The 14204-nt window shown below is 55.0% G+C and overlaps 2 protein-coding genes across 7 annotated transcripts in view; both read right to left on the reverse strand.

Annotated features, from left to right (window-relative positions):
* Positions 1-3518: 3518 nt before the first annotated feature.
* SFN (stratifin) lies at positions 3519-4895 on the reverse strand. The gene has a single exon (XM_061392338.1). It carries the CDS (start codon positions 4799-4801, stop codon positions 4055-4057), a length of 747 nt encoding a protein of 248 aa, XP_061248322.1. The 5' UTR covers positions 4802-4895; the 3' UTR covers positions 3519-4054.
* A 4490-nt stretch (positions 4896-9385) lies between these two features.
* The window catches only part of ZDHHC18 (zinc finger DHHC-type palmitoyltransferase 18), a 28369-nt gene continuing 23550 nt past the window's right edge, over positions 9386-14204 (reverse strand). The window contains exons 8-10 of one of the 6 annotated variants that reach the window (XM_061392177.1): positions 13255-13354; positions 10706-10783; positions 10120-10135 (exon numbers count right to left, since the gene is read on the reverse strand). In XM_061392177.1, coding sequence (XP_061248161.1) covers positions 10742-10783; positions 13255-13354 — 142 coding nt within the window. In that variant the 3' untranslated portion in view covers positions 10120-10135; positions 10706-10741. The other 5 variants (XM_061392162.1, XM_061392171.1, XM_061392185.1 and 2 more) reach the window with 5 other exon arrangements.

Here is a 14204-nt window from a genome sequence, read left to right on the forward strand (position 1 = left end):
CAATGCAAAAAGGATAGGACTCTGTTTACTTGACTCTTGGTGAGCCCAATCTCTGTCTAGACAGCCTTGCTTTATCCCAGAACTAGTCGTATTTCCATTTCCACAGTAGAGGACCTGGTACTAACCTGGTTTCCAGGCATTTGGAAGGATGATTTTAAAACTAAGTTTTGAGCTCCTTCCGGTACACGAAACCTTGCTGGAGACAAGGAAGAAAGGAGTAATGGGACAACGTTACCATTTTAAGGGAGCTCTCTGGGGAGTTAAAAAAATAAACCCAGGACATAATTGCAAAGCTAGAGGTAGAACCAAATAGATATGAAACCATGGCTGAATAAATATACCTAAGAGGTGAAAAGAGTTGATAGACTAGGCAGCATATCCAAAGCTTGGTATGTGTTAAAGAGAAAGGAATGGTGGCTAGTCATTTTTGACCTGAAGATGGCTTTGAAATTTGGAAAAGTTTAGAAGAACGATCAAGTGGAGAGGACGATGAGAAAAGAAGAGTGGCCATCATGAAATTTCCATTGGAACTTTGCATTCTTACCGACTTTGCCCTCTGGGGCTGATTTTTTTTAAATTGAGCGTAATTCACAGATCATAAAATTCACTATAAAGTTCACAGTTCAGTGTTTTTTTTTTCCCCATATATTCACAAAATTGTGTGACCATCATGTTGCATGCTCAGTCGCTCAGTCTTTTCTGACTCCTTGCTACCCCATGGACTGCAGCCCGCCAAACTCCTCTGTCCATAGAATTTCCCAGGCAAGAATAGTGGAATGTGTTGCCATTTCCTACTCCATCATCACTATTTAAATCCAAGAAGATTTTATCACCCTAAGAGAAATTTCATACCCAATAGCAGCAGGACTGAAAAAAAATATTTTTTATTTTATTGAAGTACAGTTGATATACAGTGTTGGGTTGTATAGAACTGAACATTTTTAAATGTCAAATTTAGTCCAGGAAAAGATGACCAGAAATGCTCACTGAGGGCCCACCCTGGGTAACCTTAAGAAAGGTTTAGATAGAAAGGTCTGGGACCCAATTCAGAAGCTGGTGCCTAAGGCAGCTCACAGCTAGCTGTCTGGTGATATTCCAAACCATAGCATCTGCTTTTAAAATCTGTCAACACCAACACGCTACCTTAGAGTAGCTCGTTTCTTTCCCCATAGAGGGCAACCATGGGTGGTGTAAAGGGAGTAGGCAAAAGTCAAATGCAGAGAGAAAAGAAAAGAATTTGCTTTCCCAGGACCTACCTCATTAAGAGAAAGTCACCAGACCTGTCTGGTAAGAGAAACCAGGTCACTTCCAAAGCTAAGGGGAAGTCACCTGCTCTTTCCCAGAGTCTTTGACTGGTTTGAAAGCTTAACACTTAATACCCTTCTGAAAAGAGGAGACAAAGGACCCAGACAGCATCTGAGTGGTCCTGCCAGCTTCCCCTGAAGAATTAGAAATTCTATTAAGAGCCTTTTAGTCCATGAGTGTGACCAAACTTGGACTCTGAGGAACCTGATGAGGCTGGACTCAGTTCCCCCAACATTATCAGATGAAGGACTGACCACTTGTGTCAGGCCAGTATTCTCAGGTGATCCAGTGATCAGGCAGGTTGGCCTTGGCAGTAAAGCTATTCCTCAGGACTGGGCCTGATTATTCTGCTTTTGGCACAGAAATGCTAGATAAATCCTGGACTCCCGATGCTGGAAGGATTAATAACAGGTAACATGTATAAATATGTATTATGGGCTACTTTACATACATTTATTTTTCTTAAACTTCACAGCAACTTTTAAGAGGAAGGTACTATTTTTTAATCCTCACTTCACAAATAAGGACAAAAGGTAAGCATGGTTAAGAACGTTGGCCAAAGCAGGCTTGGAGTCAAACTAAAAAGCCATTAGTTCAAGCCCCTTATGATACAGAAGAGGAAACTGAGGCCCGGGGGGCGGTTAATGACTTTTCCAAGGTTGGTGGCTCAGTCGGTAAAGAATCCGCCTGCAAATGCGGGAGACCTGTGTTACATCCCCGGGTTGGGAAAATCCTCTGGAGGAGGGCATGGCCAGAGGAGCCTGGCAGGCTGCAGTTCATGGGGTCGCAGAGTCGGGCACAACTGAGAGACTAAGCGCAAAGCTGCTGCTGCTGCTGCTGCTAAGTCGCTTCAGTCGTGTCGACTCTGTGTGACCCCACAGACGGCAGCCCACCAGGCTCCCGCGTCCCTGGGATTCTCCAGGCAAGAACACTGGAGTGGGTTGCCATTTCCTTCTCCAATGCATGAAAGTGAAAAGTGAAAGTGAAGTCACTCAGTCGTGACTGACTCTTAGCGATCCCATGGACTGCAGCCTACCAGGCTGGAAATCCATGGGATTTTCCAGGAAAGAGTACTGGAGTGGGGTGCCATCGCCTTCTCCAAAGCACAAAGCACAGGGTTGCAAAGCCAGTGAGAGTCACATCCAAGCCTCCTGGGTCAGGTCAGGGCTGCTTGGGCTCTAGAGTGCGATGGAGACACCTTGGTGGCCTTTTTCCAGCCCATATTGCCAGCCAGGCCAGGCCCAGGCACCGCCGGTTGAGCGGATGACTCAGAGGGCGGGGACTGCTTTTTCCGCACGACCCCGCCCCGTCCCGCTGCTCTGAGGATGTAGAGCTCTCGGGTCGGGCGGGTGGCAACTCGTCCGAGTGAAACCAGGAAAGCTCCGCCCCTGGCACTCGGCGGGTGGCGGGGGCCTCTTCTCCCCGCTGTGCATCCCAGCGCCGGCTGGGCCCGGCGGGTGATGGGAACACGCTCCCAGCGCGTTCCGCCTCTCCTTCTTCTATTGGTCAGTCTGGCCCCGGGGGCGGTACCCTGAGCAGCTCCTTCCCGTGATTGGATGACATCAGCCTCGGGCCCGCCTCTGGCCTCAGGCTGTGAAGGTGGGGCTTCACTAGGCGGCCGCAGGCCAGGGAGCGTCGCTGCTGGGAGCTGAGGTGCGGAGGCCGTGGGCTTGGCCCGCCACGGCCGAACCCGCTCTCGGCGGCCCTTCGCACTCAAGTTGCGCCTCTTCGTCAACGGCCCGTTTTATTTTGTCCCCATCTCCGAACGTTGGAAGGCGGTCTTCTCCTCAGACCTGTGCTTTTAATGGCGGCGTCATACCCGGCCCCTGGTGATAACTTCCCTCCGCTCAGATCTGATGGGACTGTTCCCCGCTTTCAGGTCTGAGGTGCTCAGTGCCGCTCACTGCAGCGTCCCCTCCGACCTCACCCCGGAGACTGTCCCCTCACACCTGAGTGCTTCAGCCTCCCACCCCGCGTTCCTGGCAGAGGAGTCTTCAAGCCGCCTTTGCGCTGCTCACCCGACCCTCCCGGGATAGGACCAGTTTGAGGGGACGTGACCAGACCCTGATGGAGATAGCTGGATCCCCAGCCTCTCTCCTGGCTCCAGAGTCTTGCCTGCGGGTCACTGAGCCAGCCCCAAAGAGGTCAGGGTCTCTATAACTTACACACCAATCCCTGTCCCGCCCTTCCGCAATAACTGAAAAAGACAGGAGGAGTGTCACAGGGCAACTTTATTGAGAGGAAACATGGTCACACCCAGCAGACATGCTTTCCCTCTCATCCTGGGTCTTGGTTGCTGCACACACACACACACACACACACACACAGGCACACACACACACACACTTTCATCACCAACCTCTGCCACACAGTTCGGTTTTCAGCTCCAAGGATGGGACACTCCTCAATTCCTAAGATCCATAGGTAGCAGGGGCGGGAGGGGGTTGGAGTTGGGAGGAAGTGGTCAGGTTCTGGGTGGGGGTGGGGTCTGGAGTGGAGGTCGAGGGTGGAGACAGAGAGCAGGGCTGGATGATGACCAGTGGCCAGGAGCGCCTGACAGCTGGAAGCGTGGAATCCTCTGGCTCCAGGGGGGGCCTCGGCTCTGCTGGTTCCTCTCTATGGAGCCTTTCTGAGCTGGGCCAGAGCATTTGGGGAGAAGGGTCGGGCCTCCCACCCCATACAAGTCCTCTCTGCCGGGAGTGGGGGACTGGAGCGGGCAGGGCAGGGCAGGGCGTGCAGCGGGTGCGGCTCAGCTCTGGGGCTCCTCGGGAGCCTCGCCCCCTTCTTCCCCGGCGTTGTCGGCCGTCCACAGCGTCAGGTTGTCTCGCAACAGCTGCATGATGAGGGTGCTGTCTTTGTAGGAGTCCTCGCTGAGGGTGTGCAGGTCGGCCATGGCCTCGTCGAAGGTGGTCTTGGCCAGAGAGATGGCTTCCTCGGGGCTGTTGGCGATCTCATAGTGGAAGACGGAAAAGTTCAGGGCCAGGCCCAGGCGGATGGGGTTGGTGGGCGGCATCTCCTTCTTGCTGATGTCCATGGCCTCCTGGTAGGCCGACCGGGCTGAGTCGATGATGCGCTTCTTGTCGTCGCCAGTGGCCACTTCGGCCAGGTAGCGGTAGTAGTCGCCCTTCATTTTCAGGTAGAAGACCCGACTTTCGGCGTCACCGGCCTCCTTGATGAGGTGGGTGTCCAGCAAGCCCAGCACTGTGTCACACACGCCCCGGAGCTCCGTCTCCACCTTCTCCCGGTACTCTTGCACCTCCGGGCCCTTCTCTTCCGAGCTTTCTTCATTGCTCTTTTGCTCGATACTGGACAGGACCCTCCACGCCGCCCGCTGGCCACCCACCACGTTCTTGTAGGCCACTGAGAGCAGGTTGCGCTCTTCGCAGGATAGCTCTTCACCCTTTTCCACGGCGCTCTTCATGAAAGCTGCCATGTCTTCATAGCGTTCGGCCTGCTCGGCCAACTTGGCCTTCTGGATCAGACTGGCTCTCTCCATGGCTCTGGGGTCAGGCAGACAGGCAAGCGGCGGGCTAACTGGCTGCCTCGGAACCAAGGCCGGGTTCTGTGCCTGTCCTGCTCTCTGCCCGCCTTTTGGCTAGAAGGCCAGGCCCAGAGAAGGGTGGGAGGGGCGGAGGGCGGGGCTAGGGCCCTGGACCTGCCTTCCTCTCCTCTTCGCCCCCACACCCTTTCCGGCTCTTCCTTACAGGCAAAAGGGCTGGGATGGGGGGTAGGGAGGCTGGGGCCGGGGGTGAGTCATCCGGACTGTCAGGGGGAGAGATTTGGGCGTTGGCCTCACCTGCACCGACACCTTTCCAGGCCCCATGCTGCCCCCTCTGGTTCAGGGCTTCTATTACATGCCTACCGTAGGTAGCTATCCCAGTTTCTCAAATCAGATCCTCCTTCACCGTGTTCTTTCAGGGGTTGAGGATGGCTTCAGCTACCTGGCCGCTATGGGCCTAGGCAGAGCCCATAAGCCAGGTGCAGGAGGCTGAGGTTCCCAGTCCTGCCAGGTATGTTTCCCCCATTGGTTCAGGAGAGATAACTCTTTGTTTAGGTAGGGCGGTAGCTTCCCAAGCGCCTTCATACCCATGATCTAACTTAATCTAACCTGCTATGTCTGTGTGAAATGGGCAGGTCTATGACACTACTCCCACTGTAGAGATGGGAACACCAAGGCTCAGAGAAAGATGAGAGTTGCTCAGAGTCACACAGCTACTAAATTTGGCTTTGCTCCCATCAAGTCTTTTGACTTGTGAGCTCCAGACTATTTAAAAGTGACATGCAGGCTTCTTCCGGAGTCTACCTGAAATGGTTCTACCCCCCACCCCTCACTCCTCCTCAGGGTCCTGTCCCCTCTGAGCTGCCAGAATGCCCAAGTGGCAGCTTTCAGAGTGCCTCTTAATGAGGTGTTTAACGAGCGGCCTCTGACGCTCTGGCCCAGCCTTTGTAATTAGTCACCCAGTAGGTTTTTTGGATACCTTCCCCATCACAGCACAATTTTCCCTTTCAAGTTGGTGGCCTGTTGCCACTTGTCTGAGGACTTACCCTCTGGCTGTCCACACCAGGTCACCTGCCCCCTCTGTCTGCCATCATGTGTCAGGGGGTGCACAGAGGGTGGGGACCCAGCTCACTGGCTGTTCCACTTTCCTGCCTAACTCAGCCCCACCCTCTGTCAGAGGCAGGGATGCAGGCCACCCGGGTACCCTGCCCAGCTGGGTACCAGGAGGTGGGGGGCAGGCTAGCAACTGGGGAGAAAAGACAGGACCGAGGAGATGGAGGTGGCTGTGACGCATGTCATTTCGTTTTATGGGGCAGCAGTCCCAGCTGAGTGCTGCCTTCCCCTTCCCCTTCCAGCTGAGTGAGCCTGCCTCTCAGAAGTTTCCCTGCCCCTTCCCTCTGACCACGGCCCCACTTCTGATTCCTGGCAGAAGCCTCAGAGATGGAGACTTCTCTGTTGCCAATCTTTTGTCCCTGTTCTCTGAGACCCTGTCTCCGTGTCAGTTGAAATTTTCACCCAAAGGTGTTGGCATTGCACCTAGGAGGGTGGGTTCCTGCTTGTCTGCTCTACCTCTAGCCAAAGCTCAGATGGGGCTCAGGGCGGGGCTCCCCTCTCTGGGAGCCAGCCAGTTTAATGCTTGAACCAGAACTATTTCACAAGCCTGTCCCTCCCCAGTTCCTCTTGGTGTCTGAACACCCACCCTCTCCTCCTGGAGGGAGGCTTAGGCCAGAACTCTGAGGCCCAGAGGTGAGATCTGCCTCTTTGAAGGAAAAGTAGGGACATGTCTGAGCTGATGCATGTTTTCCAAGGAAGCAAGCAGAAGGGATTTTAGGCTTGCCATCCTGAAGGCTTTGCCTAAATCAGATCACTGACAGAGAAAACAATGAAACATACTGGAATATCAATTTACAGTGTATGTCTAGGTAATAGGATTCTAAGTGGGTTTTTCTTTTTCCTTTGACTTTCCTAGTGTCTTCAGGTTGTCAATGGTGAATGTGTATAATTTTTCTATGACAGAACAGCCTACAATCTTGGAATCAAACTGTCTGGGTTCAGTTCTTACAAGCTACTGTGGCTTTGGGTAAGTGACTTGGCCTCTATGAGCCTCAGTTTTCCTGAATAAAAATGGGGCTTGTTGTGAGCATTAAATGAGTTGATGGAAAGCATAGCAGAGTGGATGGTAACTATTAATATCATGTGAAAAGAAAACCGAGCCTTATTATTATAAACATACACACTTAAAGCACTAATATGGAGCTGATTTCTATGCAATAAGGAAGGGCCCCAAACCAAGTCTCAACCAAAGGCCAGACCCTGCCCAACTGGAGAGACGATGAACGAATGGTCAGAGGCACTCACTCAGCACTACCTCCGCCCTCTCCAGCTCACACATTCCTCTGGCCTCCACAGGCCTTGGGCCCTTGAGGACCTTCCTTGGTACTAGTCATCCAACCTGGGCTCTCCCAGGTCCTGGGGAAAGCTGGAGATTCCAGAACATTAGAAACCTGGAGGGCAGGGCCTGGGAGACCTAGGGATTTTGCAGATGTTTCTGTCTCAAGGCAGGAAGACTTCTCTTCCTGCCACTCTCGCCAAAGACCTGGTGGCGGCTCACACCACGAGCTCCAGGCCCTCAGTACAGTGCTGGTCAGGGAAAAGGGAGTCTCCTCACTCCTTCCCCTCCCCTGCTGAAGCTCAGGGGTGAATTTGGGAGCCAGGCTACCTAACACCTCCTGCCCGCTCTGGCCTGTCAGTCCTGACTCAGTTCCTGTCTCAGGCACCTCCCTTTGCCTCCAGGCGTCCCTTTCCCAAGTCCAGGAGCCCAGGCAGGCAGGAAGCAGCAGGCCCTGACAGGGCATGGGGTTCCACTGTCAGCTGCCTGAGTCAGCAGGGCAGGAGTGGGGTCTGCAGCACAAAGGGGCTTTCCTCATCCCGCCTGCTACCTCCCCACCCTCCCATAGAGCATCCTTCCTACCCGCAGGATCAAAGTCTCTCGTCCCACAGACAACCACTCCTTCTTAACTGGTAATAACAGGCTTTGAAGGGTTGTGGCATAGAGAAGGCACCAACCAGTTGCTATCTACCTCCATTGAGAACAAGGACAGGACTCGGATTGCAGCAGGAGGGACGCTGGTTAGACTTCAGAATGAACTTCCTTGGAAATTTTTTTCAGTCTTGGAATGAGCAAATTAATCAGGTAACTAGAGGAAACTAAAGTGAAAGAAAGTGAAAGTAAAGTTGCTCAGACATGTCTGACTCTTTGCGACCCCATGGACTGCAGCCCACCAGGCTCCTCCATCCATGGGATTTTTCCAGCCAAGAATACTGGAGTGGGTTGCCATTTTCTTCTCCAGGGGATCTTCCCGACCCAGGGATTGAACCTGGGTCTCCTGCATTGTAGGCAGACACTTTAGAGGAAACTAAGGGCTTCCCTCATAGCTCAGTCAGTAAAGAATCTGCTTGCAATGCAGGAGACCTGGGTTCAATTCCTGGGTCAGGAAGATCCCCTGGAGAAGGAAATGGCAACCCAGTCAAGTATTCTTGCCTGGAGAATCCCATGGACAGAGGAGCCTGACAGGCTACAGTACATTGGGTCTCAGGTCGGACACAACTTAGCGACTAGAGAGAGAGAGAGAGGGGAAACTATGGTGCCTTCTCCCATGGTTAGTTGTGAACGAGAGTTCAGTTATTCAGCTAAGAGCTCACTCCACTAGTTGGCTGTCTTTGGGAGAGATATTAGATCACTTTTAAATGACTCAGCTATCTGAGTCTTTTTTCCTCAAGGCACTGCTGTTGAGAGTACCCTACGTCTCCTTGGCCATTCCAGGACACACTGTGGAATTACTGGAAAGAGAATGGAATGAGGTCTGGGTGTGGAACCGCATCCCAGCTTCATTATAAGGCCTTGAGCAGGTCCATTCCTGTCTTTTGGCCTCAGTTTCCCCATCAGTTCAACACAGATCATCACTCAGCCCCTGCTAGCTCTGAATGACATTCTCTGATATTAAGATTTCTTCTCTAAGATCCCCTCCTTCCACAGCAGCCATCTTCATTTCTTAGGTGGTGCAGAAAAGTCAGAGATTGGGAGAGACATGGGGCAGGTGCAGATCGTGGATTGATCAGCTGCGAGACCCTGGGCAATTCCTAAAAAGGCTGTCATCACCTTCTTCATAGGTTTAGGTAAGAGAAGGGGCCTGTACGTGTATTCTGATGTGGGGTGTCAGCTGGGCAAAGGCAAGATTCCATTATCACCCTGGGCTGGGCTCAGTTCAGGGTGTGACAGCCCCAGACTGGAGTTAAACCCGCTGCCCTGGCCTGGATTGGGACCTCTCCAAGTTCAGAGGTCAGCTAAGACTTGAAGGTCTCTGGAACTGAGACCAGGAGTTCTGGAGGGGCAGAGTGACGACAACCCTAGCCACTCTGCCTGTCCCCTCTGGCTTCACTGTGCCTCTTTTTTAAAATCTCTAGAATGGCTCTGACCAGCTGACTAGGCCGGCATTGAGGATAAGCCAGATGTTCTCCTGTAGATTCATCATAGGCCCCAGCCCTGGACCCCAAATAAAGGTGGTACTAGACACTCAAAGGTATGGCAAGAAGAGGGAGATCTTTATTTTGGTTAAAAAAAGGTACAGGACAGTAGACAAGCAGCCCCCCACCCCCATCCCGCCATGGGCTCAGCAGATTCCCTAGGCCCGCCTGGTTGCCTTCAGTTCCTCTAAAGAGCTCGGGGCTGTCAGCGCTAGCCCGCCCCTCGGTGCCTGAAGCAAAGAGGTGACAGCGTCCTCCTTGCGTCCTACCTGCTGGGTGGGGGGTGGGGGGGTGCCGTGGGAACAGTGTCAAACCAGCTATGCTCAGAACAGTCACCAAACTTGTTCAGCAGCGTCATCAACACCCCAGAAGGCTCCTGAAGAAACCTGCTCAGCTAGACTAGAGCTCTGCCTGATCCTGGGGGTGGGCAGGCTGTAAGGCAAGATTCCTAGAGTCTTAACTCTGGACGGATCTGGGGAAGGGGAAGGAAGGTGGAGGAGGGGAGGGCGAGTTTCAGCAGAGTCTGACATCATTGTGCTGACAGCTGCTTTCTGGCCTTCTACACTCTGGCCGTGCGCGTGGAGTAGGAGCAGGGGCAGAGAGGCCAACCCCTGCCTCCTCTGGGGGGGGGGGCCCTAGAGAGAATACGTGTGGGGCAGGCTTGGGGGCAGACCCTGTAGGCACAGACGGTGGCAGACGGGCCACGGGTTAGGCAGGTGGAGGTGCCGAGGGCCTGGCGCCCCCCAGGCCGCTCCTGGAGAGGCAGAGAGCAGTGGTCCTCAGGAGGTCCTTAAGCCCCCGCATACACTGGAGATCCAGGGCAGGACAGCAAAGGAGGAGAAGAGAGAGGGTTAGCGCGATGGGGAGGAGAGAGGAGGCCGGCAGGGAGAAGGGGTGGCCACAGCACCTGCGTCTTCCCCACAGAAGGGCCGAGGCTCGGGCAGCAGGCAACCAAGCAGGAGAGAAAACGGGCAGGTGAGAGAAAAAGCTCAGCAGGACAGAAAGCCAGGACACAAGTTAGTGACCGAGGGCCCCTGCGCACCAGGACCCGCCAGAGCAGGCTCCAGCGCCCCAGGGCAGGTGTGCCATCCTCTCCCGACCTCGCCCTTCACCTCCTGCTCCAGCTGGAGAGCTGCTCTGCGTGAAGCCACTTCCTCTGTCCAGGGTGGGGCGGCTCCTAGCCCTGCGCCCACGCCCCGGCCCTTCTGCTGATGGGGGGGCAGTCCTGAGGGCCCTACCACCGCCAGCACACACACTGCACCACACACCAGACAGATGAATGGGCCCCGTGGGGGCGGCGAGGCATGCGATGAAGATGGTATGGTGTGTGAGGGGAGCGGGCAGTGCTGCTGGCCGACGGGGGAGATACAGTCTTACCAGCTAACCCTCTGCAAAGAGGCCTGTTAGCTCCCCTCAGGCTGTGCAGGAGATGGCAAAATCCTGACAGGTGTCCTCCTGGGGGAGATACCAGAGAGGTGGGCCAGGGTTACGAGCTGTCTGGTGGGGCCCTGCTGCCCAGGCGGGGGTGGGGGCCAGGGAGGCTCTGGCTCTCAAACTGCAATCTACTTCTTTACAAACATTTTCTTAGCTAAGCAGTCACTGGAGGTCAGAGTGGAAAGACAGAAAAGAAAGAAGAACTTAGGGGTTGCAAGCCCCCAGGGCCAGAGAAAGTTGAGGGGATGGAGAGAGGACCAGATGGCCTTTTCCGCCCTGCCTGCGGGGGCCTAGCTATAGCCCTCTGTGCTCGGCCTCCAGCAAGCAGACTCCAGCCAGGAGAGAGCTTCAGCTGGAGCACTGGGCTGCCTGCCCTCTTTCTGTCTACCCAGGCATCACCGACTCGATGGACAAGAGTCTGAGCAGGCTCCGGGAGTTGGTGATGGACAGGGAAGCCTGGCGTGCTGCAGTCCCTGGGGTCGCAAAGAGTCAGACACGACTGAGCGACTAAACTGAACTGAAGAGGAAAGACCAAGTCTGGCTAAAAGAACAGAGGGCTGCCAGTTGGGGCCTCAGCAAAGAAAGAGCAAACAAAAACCAAACCAAAGCAAATCAATTCTTAAAAACAAAAATTTTATTACAAGCAGGAACAAAGAAAACTGGCTTAAATAAAAGGCAGGTCAGAGTCCCCTCCTCTAGCCAGCTTCCTCCCCACCCCTCACTCCCACTGCAGCAGGGCCCAGGGCCCTGAGGCTGGGGCGAAGTGGTTTCTCCCAGAGGGGACTCCTGGTGGCTGTGACTCCTCAGCTGCCTGTGACCCACCAGCCTCTGGAGCAAGGAAGAACAAGGTGCGGGGACTTCCTATGTCCTTTTCCAAGGGCTTTGATCCTCTTAGAGGGCCAAGGAAGGGGACAGAGGGACAATTTCCTATCTATTGTGACAAGAAACTGTCGCTCCCAGGAGAGGAGGGCCATCGTCTAAGTTTCTGGCCCAGATTTAGGCCAACCTTCACTCGTTTCAGCCCACCCTGGTCCTTCCTGGAGGGAGGCCCTCAGTTGGCCACGCTCTAGTCCCTGGGGCTGGGTCCCATACTCAGATCCCGGAGGAGGGGCTGTGGCGAGGCAGCCACTCCCCACAGCCATTACCCCATCCAGCTGACCAGGCCCCAGCCTGTCTGGGCAGGTCCCAGCTGGAAGCCTGACCTGGGGGCTGGGTGGCCGAGTCCAGGCCACTGTTTGAGGTCCTTGGAGGGGGGCAAGGAGGATGGGCTGGACTGCAGCAGGAGCCCAGGGGTCTCCTGTGACCAATGCACACACTCCCCGTCCCCACGGCTCAGGCTGCTCCTGCTGCTGCCACCACCGGCTGGCACCCAAAGGCGATGGCAGAGAGTGAGGCAACCCAGGGGGTGTGGGAGCCAGCCACATTCGTACAAGAGCACCCACACGTGCACACACACACACTCGCTCACTCACAGCCAGAAGGCCTCTTGTAATAAACTTATTAAAACCAAAGTGCCTTCTGATAACCCTTCACCTGGCACTACAAAGATAGCAATGTGGCTGACTTTTTCTTTTTTCTTCCATTAAAAAAAATGCTATGTAGAAAAGAGGTCTATAAAATTGTGCAAAATACCCAGCGTTAATAAACCCGTTTCAAGTATTGCCAGCATGAGTAAAACCTGCCCATCCCCAGACCTGGCCTGGGAGGGAGGTGGAGGGGGGTGCAGGTTGGGCCCTTGGAGAACCCTCCGTGGGCAGAGGGGGGCGAGGCTCCCCCTTCCTAGTGTGCCGCCCAGGAATCATGCAGGAGCTGAGGTCTCGGGTGTCTGGCTGGCTGATTTGGCTTCCTCTGACGCAGGCTGCTCCTCCCACCCACCCCCAACTCCGCCCTCTCTACCTGGAGCCCCAGCTCTAGTCTACTGGCCGACTCCATACAAAAACAAAAACAGAACAAAGAACAACGGCTCTCCCAGAAGGAAGGAAGGGTCCAGACGCCCAAGCAGCCCCCAGAGGCATCCTCTCCGACAGCCTGCTGTCCGGAGCCGACTTCTCAGTCCGGCTTCACCCCCTCGGACCCCGGCTCAGCAGGGCCCAGCAGCTCCCCAACCCGGGAGGCGGCACACTCAGTCCGCAGCCTCACTCACTCAGGGCACGGCTGGGCAGAGGCTTGGCGTGGTCCGCTGGGCAGCCTCAGGGGCCCTGGCCTCTCTCTCCTGGCACTCCTGCCACTGACCAGCTTGGGGAACTTAGGGCCCCCGGCCGTGTGAGCCTGGTCTGGGGAGCAGAGGGTACAGCCATGGCACAGTGTGGGGAAAGCCACGCAGGGTGGGAAATAAATACGAAAAGACTCAAGCAGTCTTGGGCGGCTCTGCTTCCCTTCGGGTGGAATGGGGAGGAGGTCCTGGCAGGTGTGGAGGGTGGCAGGTGAGTGCGGAGGGGCAGACAGGCCAGCAGGTGGCAAGTGCTGAGCCCAGTTCATGGGTGGCTTCCTACCATGCTGGCATCGGGCTTGGCTCCGCAGGCTGGCTCGTCGCTTCTGACGGGCGAGGGCAACACGGTGTCGGACTGCACAAATCCCCTCCGGTCAATCAGGCTTCCAAAAGACAAGAGGGGGACACATGAGGGCCCTACCTGACACCACAGCTCCAGGTCAGGGCCTGGACAGCTGGGTCCATCTCCCAGACGAGGCAAGACCCAGCCCTAGAAAGGCTGCTCCAGTTGGTGGCTCAAGACCCTTCCTTTCTGGAAGGGCCCTCTCTGTACTCTGGACACCTGGCTTTGGGCCACAGAATTTATCCACTATTAATTCAAACTGCCTGGCTTTCTGTCGGGCTCCCAAGCTGCAGGCGAGAAGAGCAAGGACGAAAGGGCATTGGGAGATCCTGCAGTTCGTACTGTCCTTTTCCCAGGGGCGGGATAGGTGACAGGCATATGGGATATTGGGCGGGAGGAGGTGGGGAAGGTGTGAGGAAATCTTACCCCACCCCCAACCCGCCCCCACGGCTTCCAATTGAATTCCCGATCTGGACATCTGGCGCCCCCTAGTGTCCGGACAGATGGGGCGTTTCCCCGCAGAGCTGAGCCACCAGGAGGGAGATGAGGCTCCACCCAGTCCAGCCATCAGCACCGGACAGCAGAGTGCCTCAAGGTAGACAGAGCATTCATTGTGCTGATCCCTGAGGAGTAAGATTACATGTGATATCTAATACTCTTTCTGATATTTTGTACACTTAACTTTTTCTACAATGAGCACACAGGATTACAAATTACAACCCTACTGAATTCCTTTCTGGGACAAGTGCCACACAGCAGGGGATGATGGATGGAGGGCATCTTTGGTGTGGAGAGGTCAGTGATTCCAGAACCTCTTTGAGAGGAGACTCACAGAGCTACCCCACCCCACTCCACACGCATACACTGGCCAGGCCAGGCCCTGTGACCTC

This window comes from Bos javanicus, chromosome 2 (genome assembly GCF_032452875.1).
Source record: "Bos javanicus breed banteng chromosome 2, ARS-OSU_banteng_1.0, whole genome shotgun sequence".
Taxonomy (NCBI): domain Eukaryota; kingdom Metazoa; phylum Chordata; class Mammalia; order Artiodactyla; family Bovidae; genus Bos; species Bos javanicus.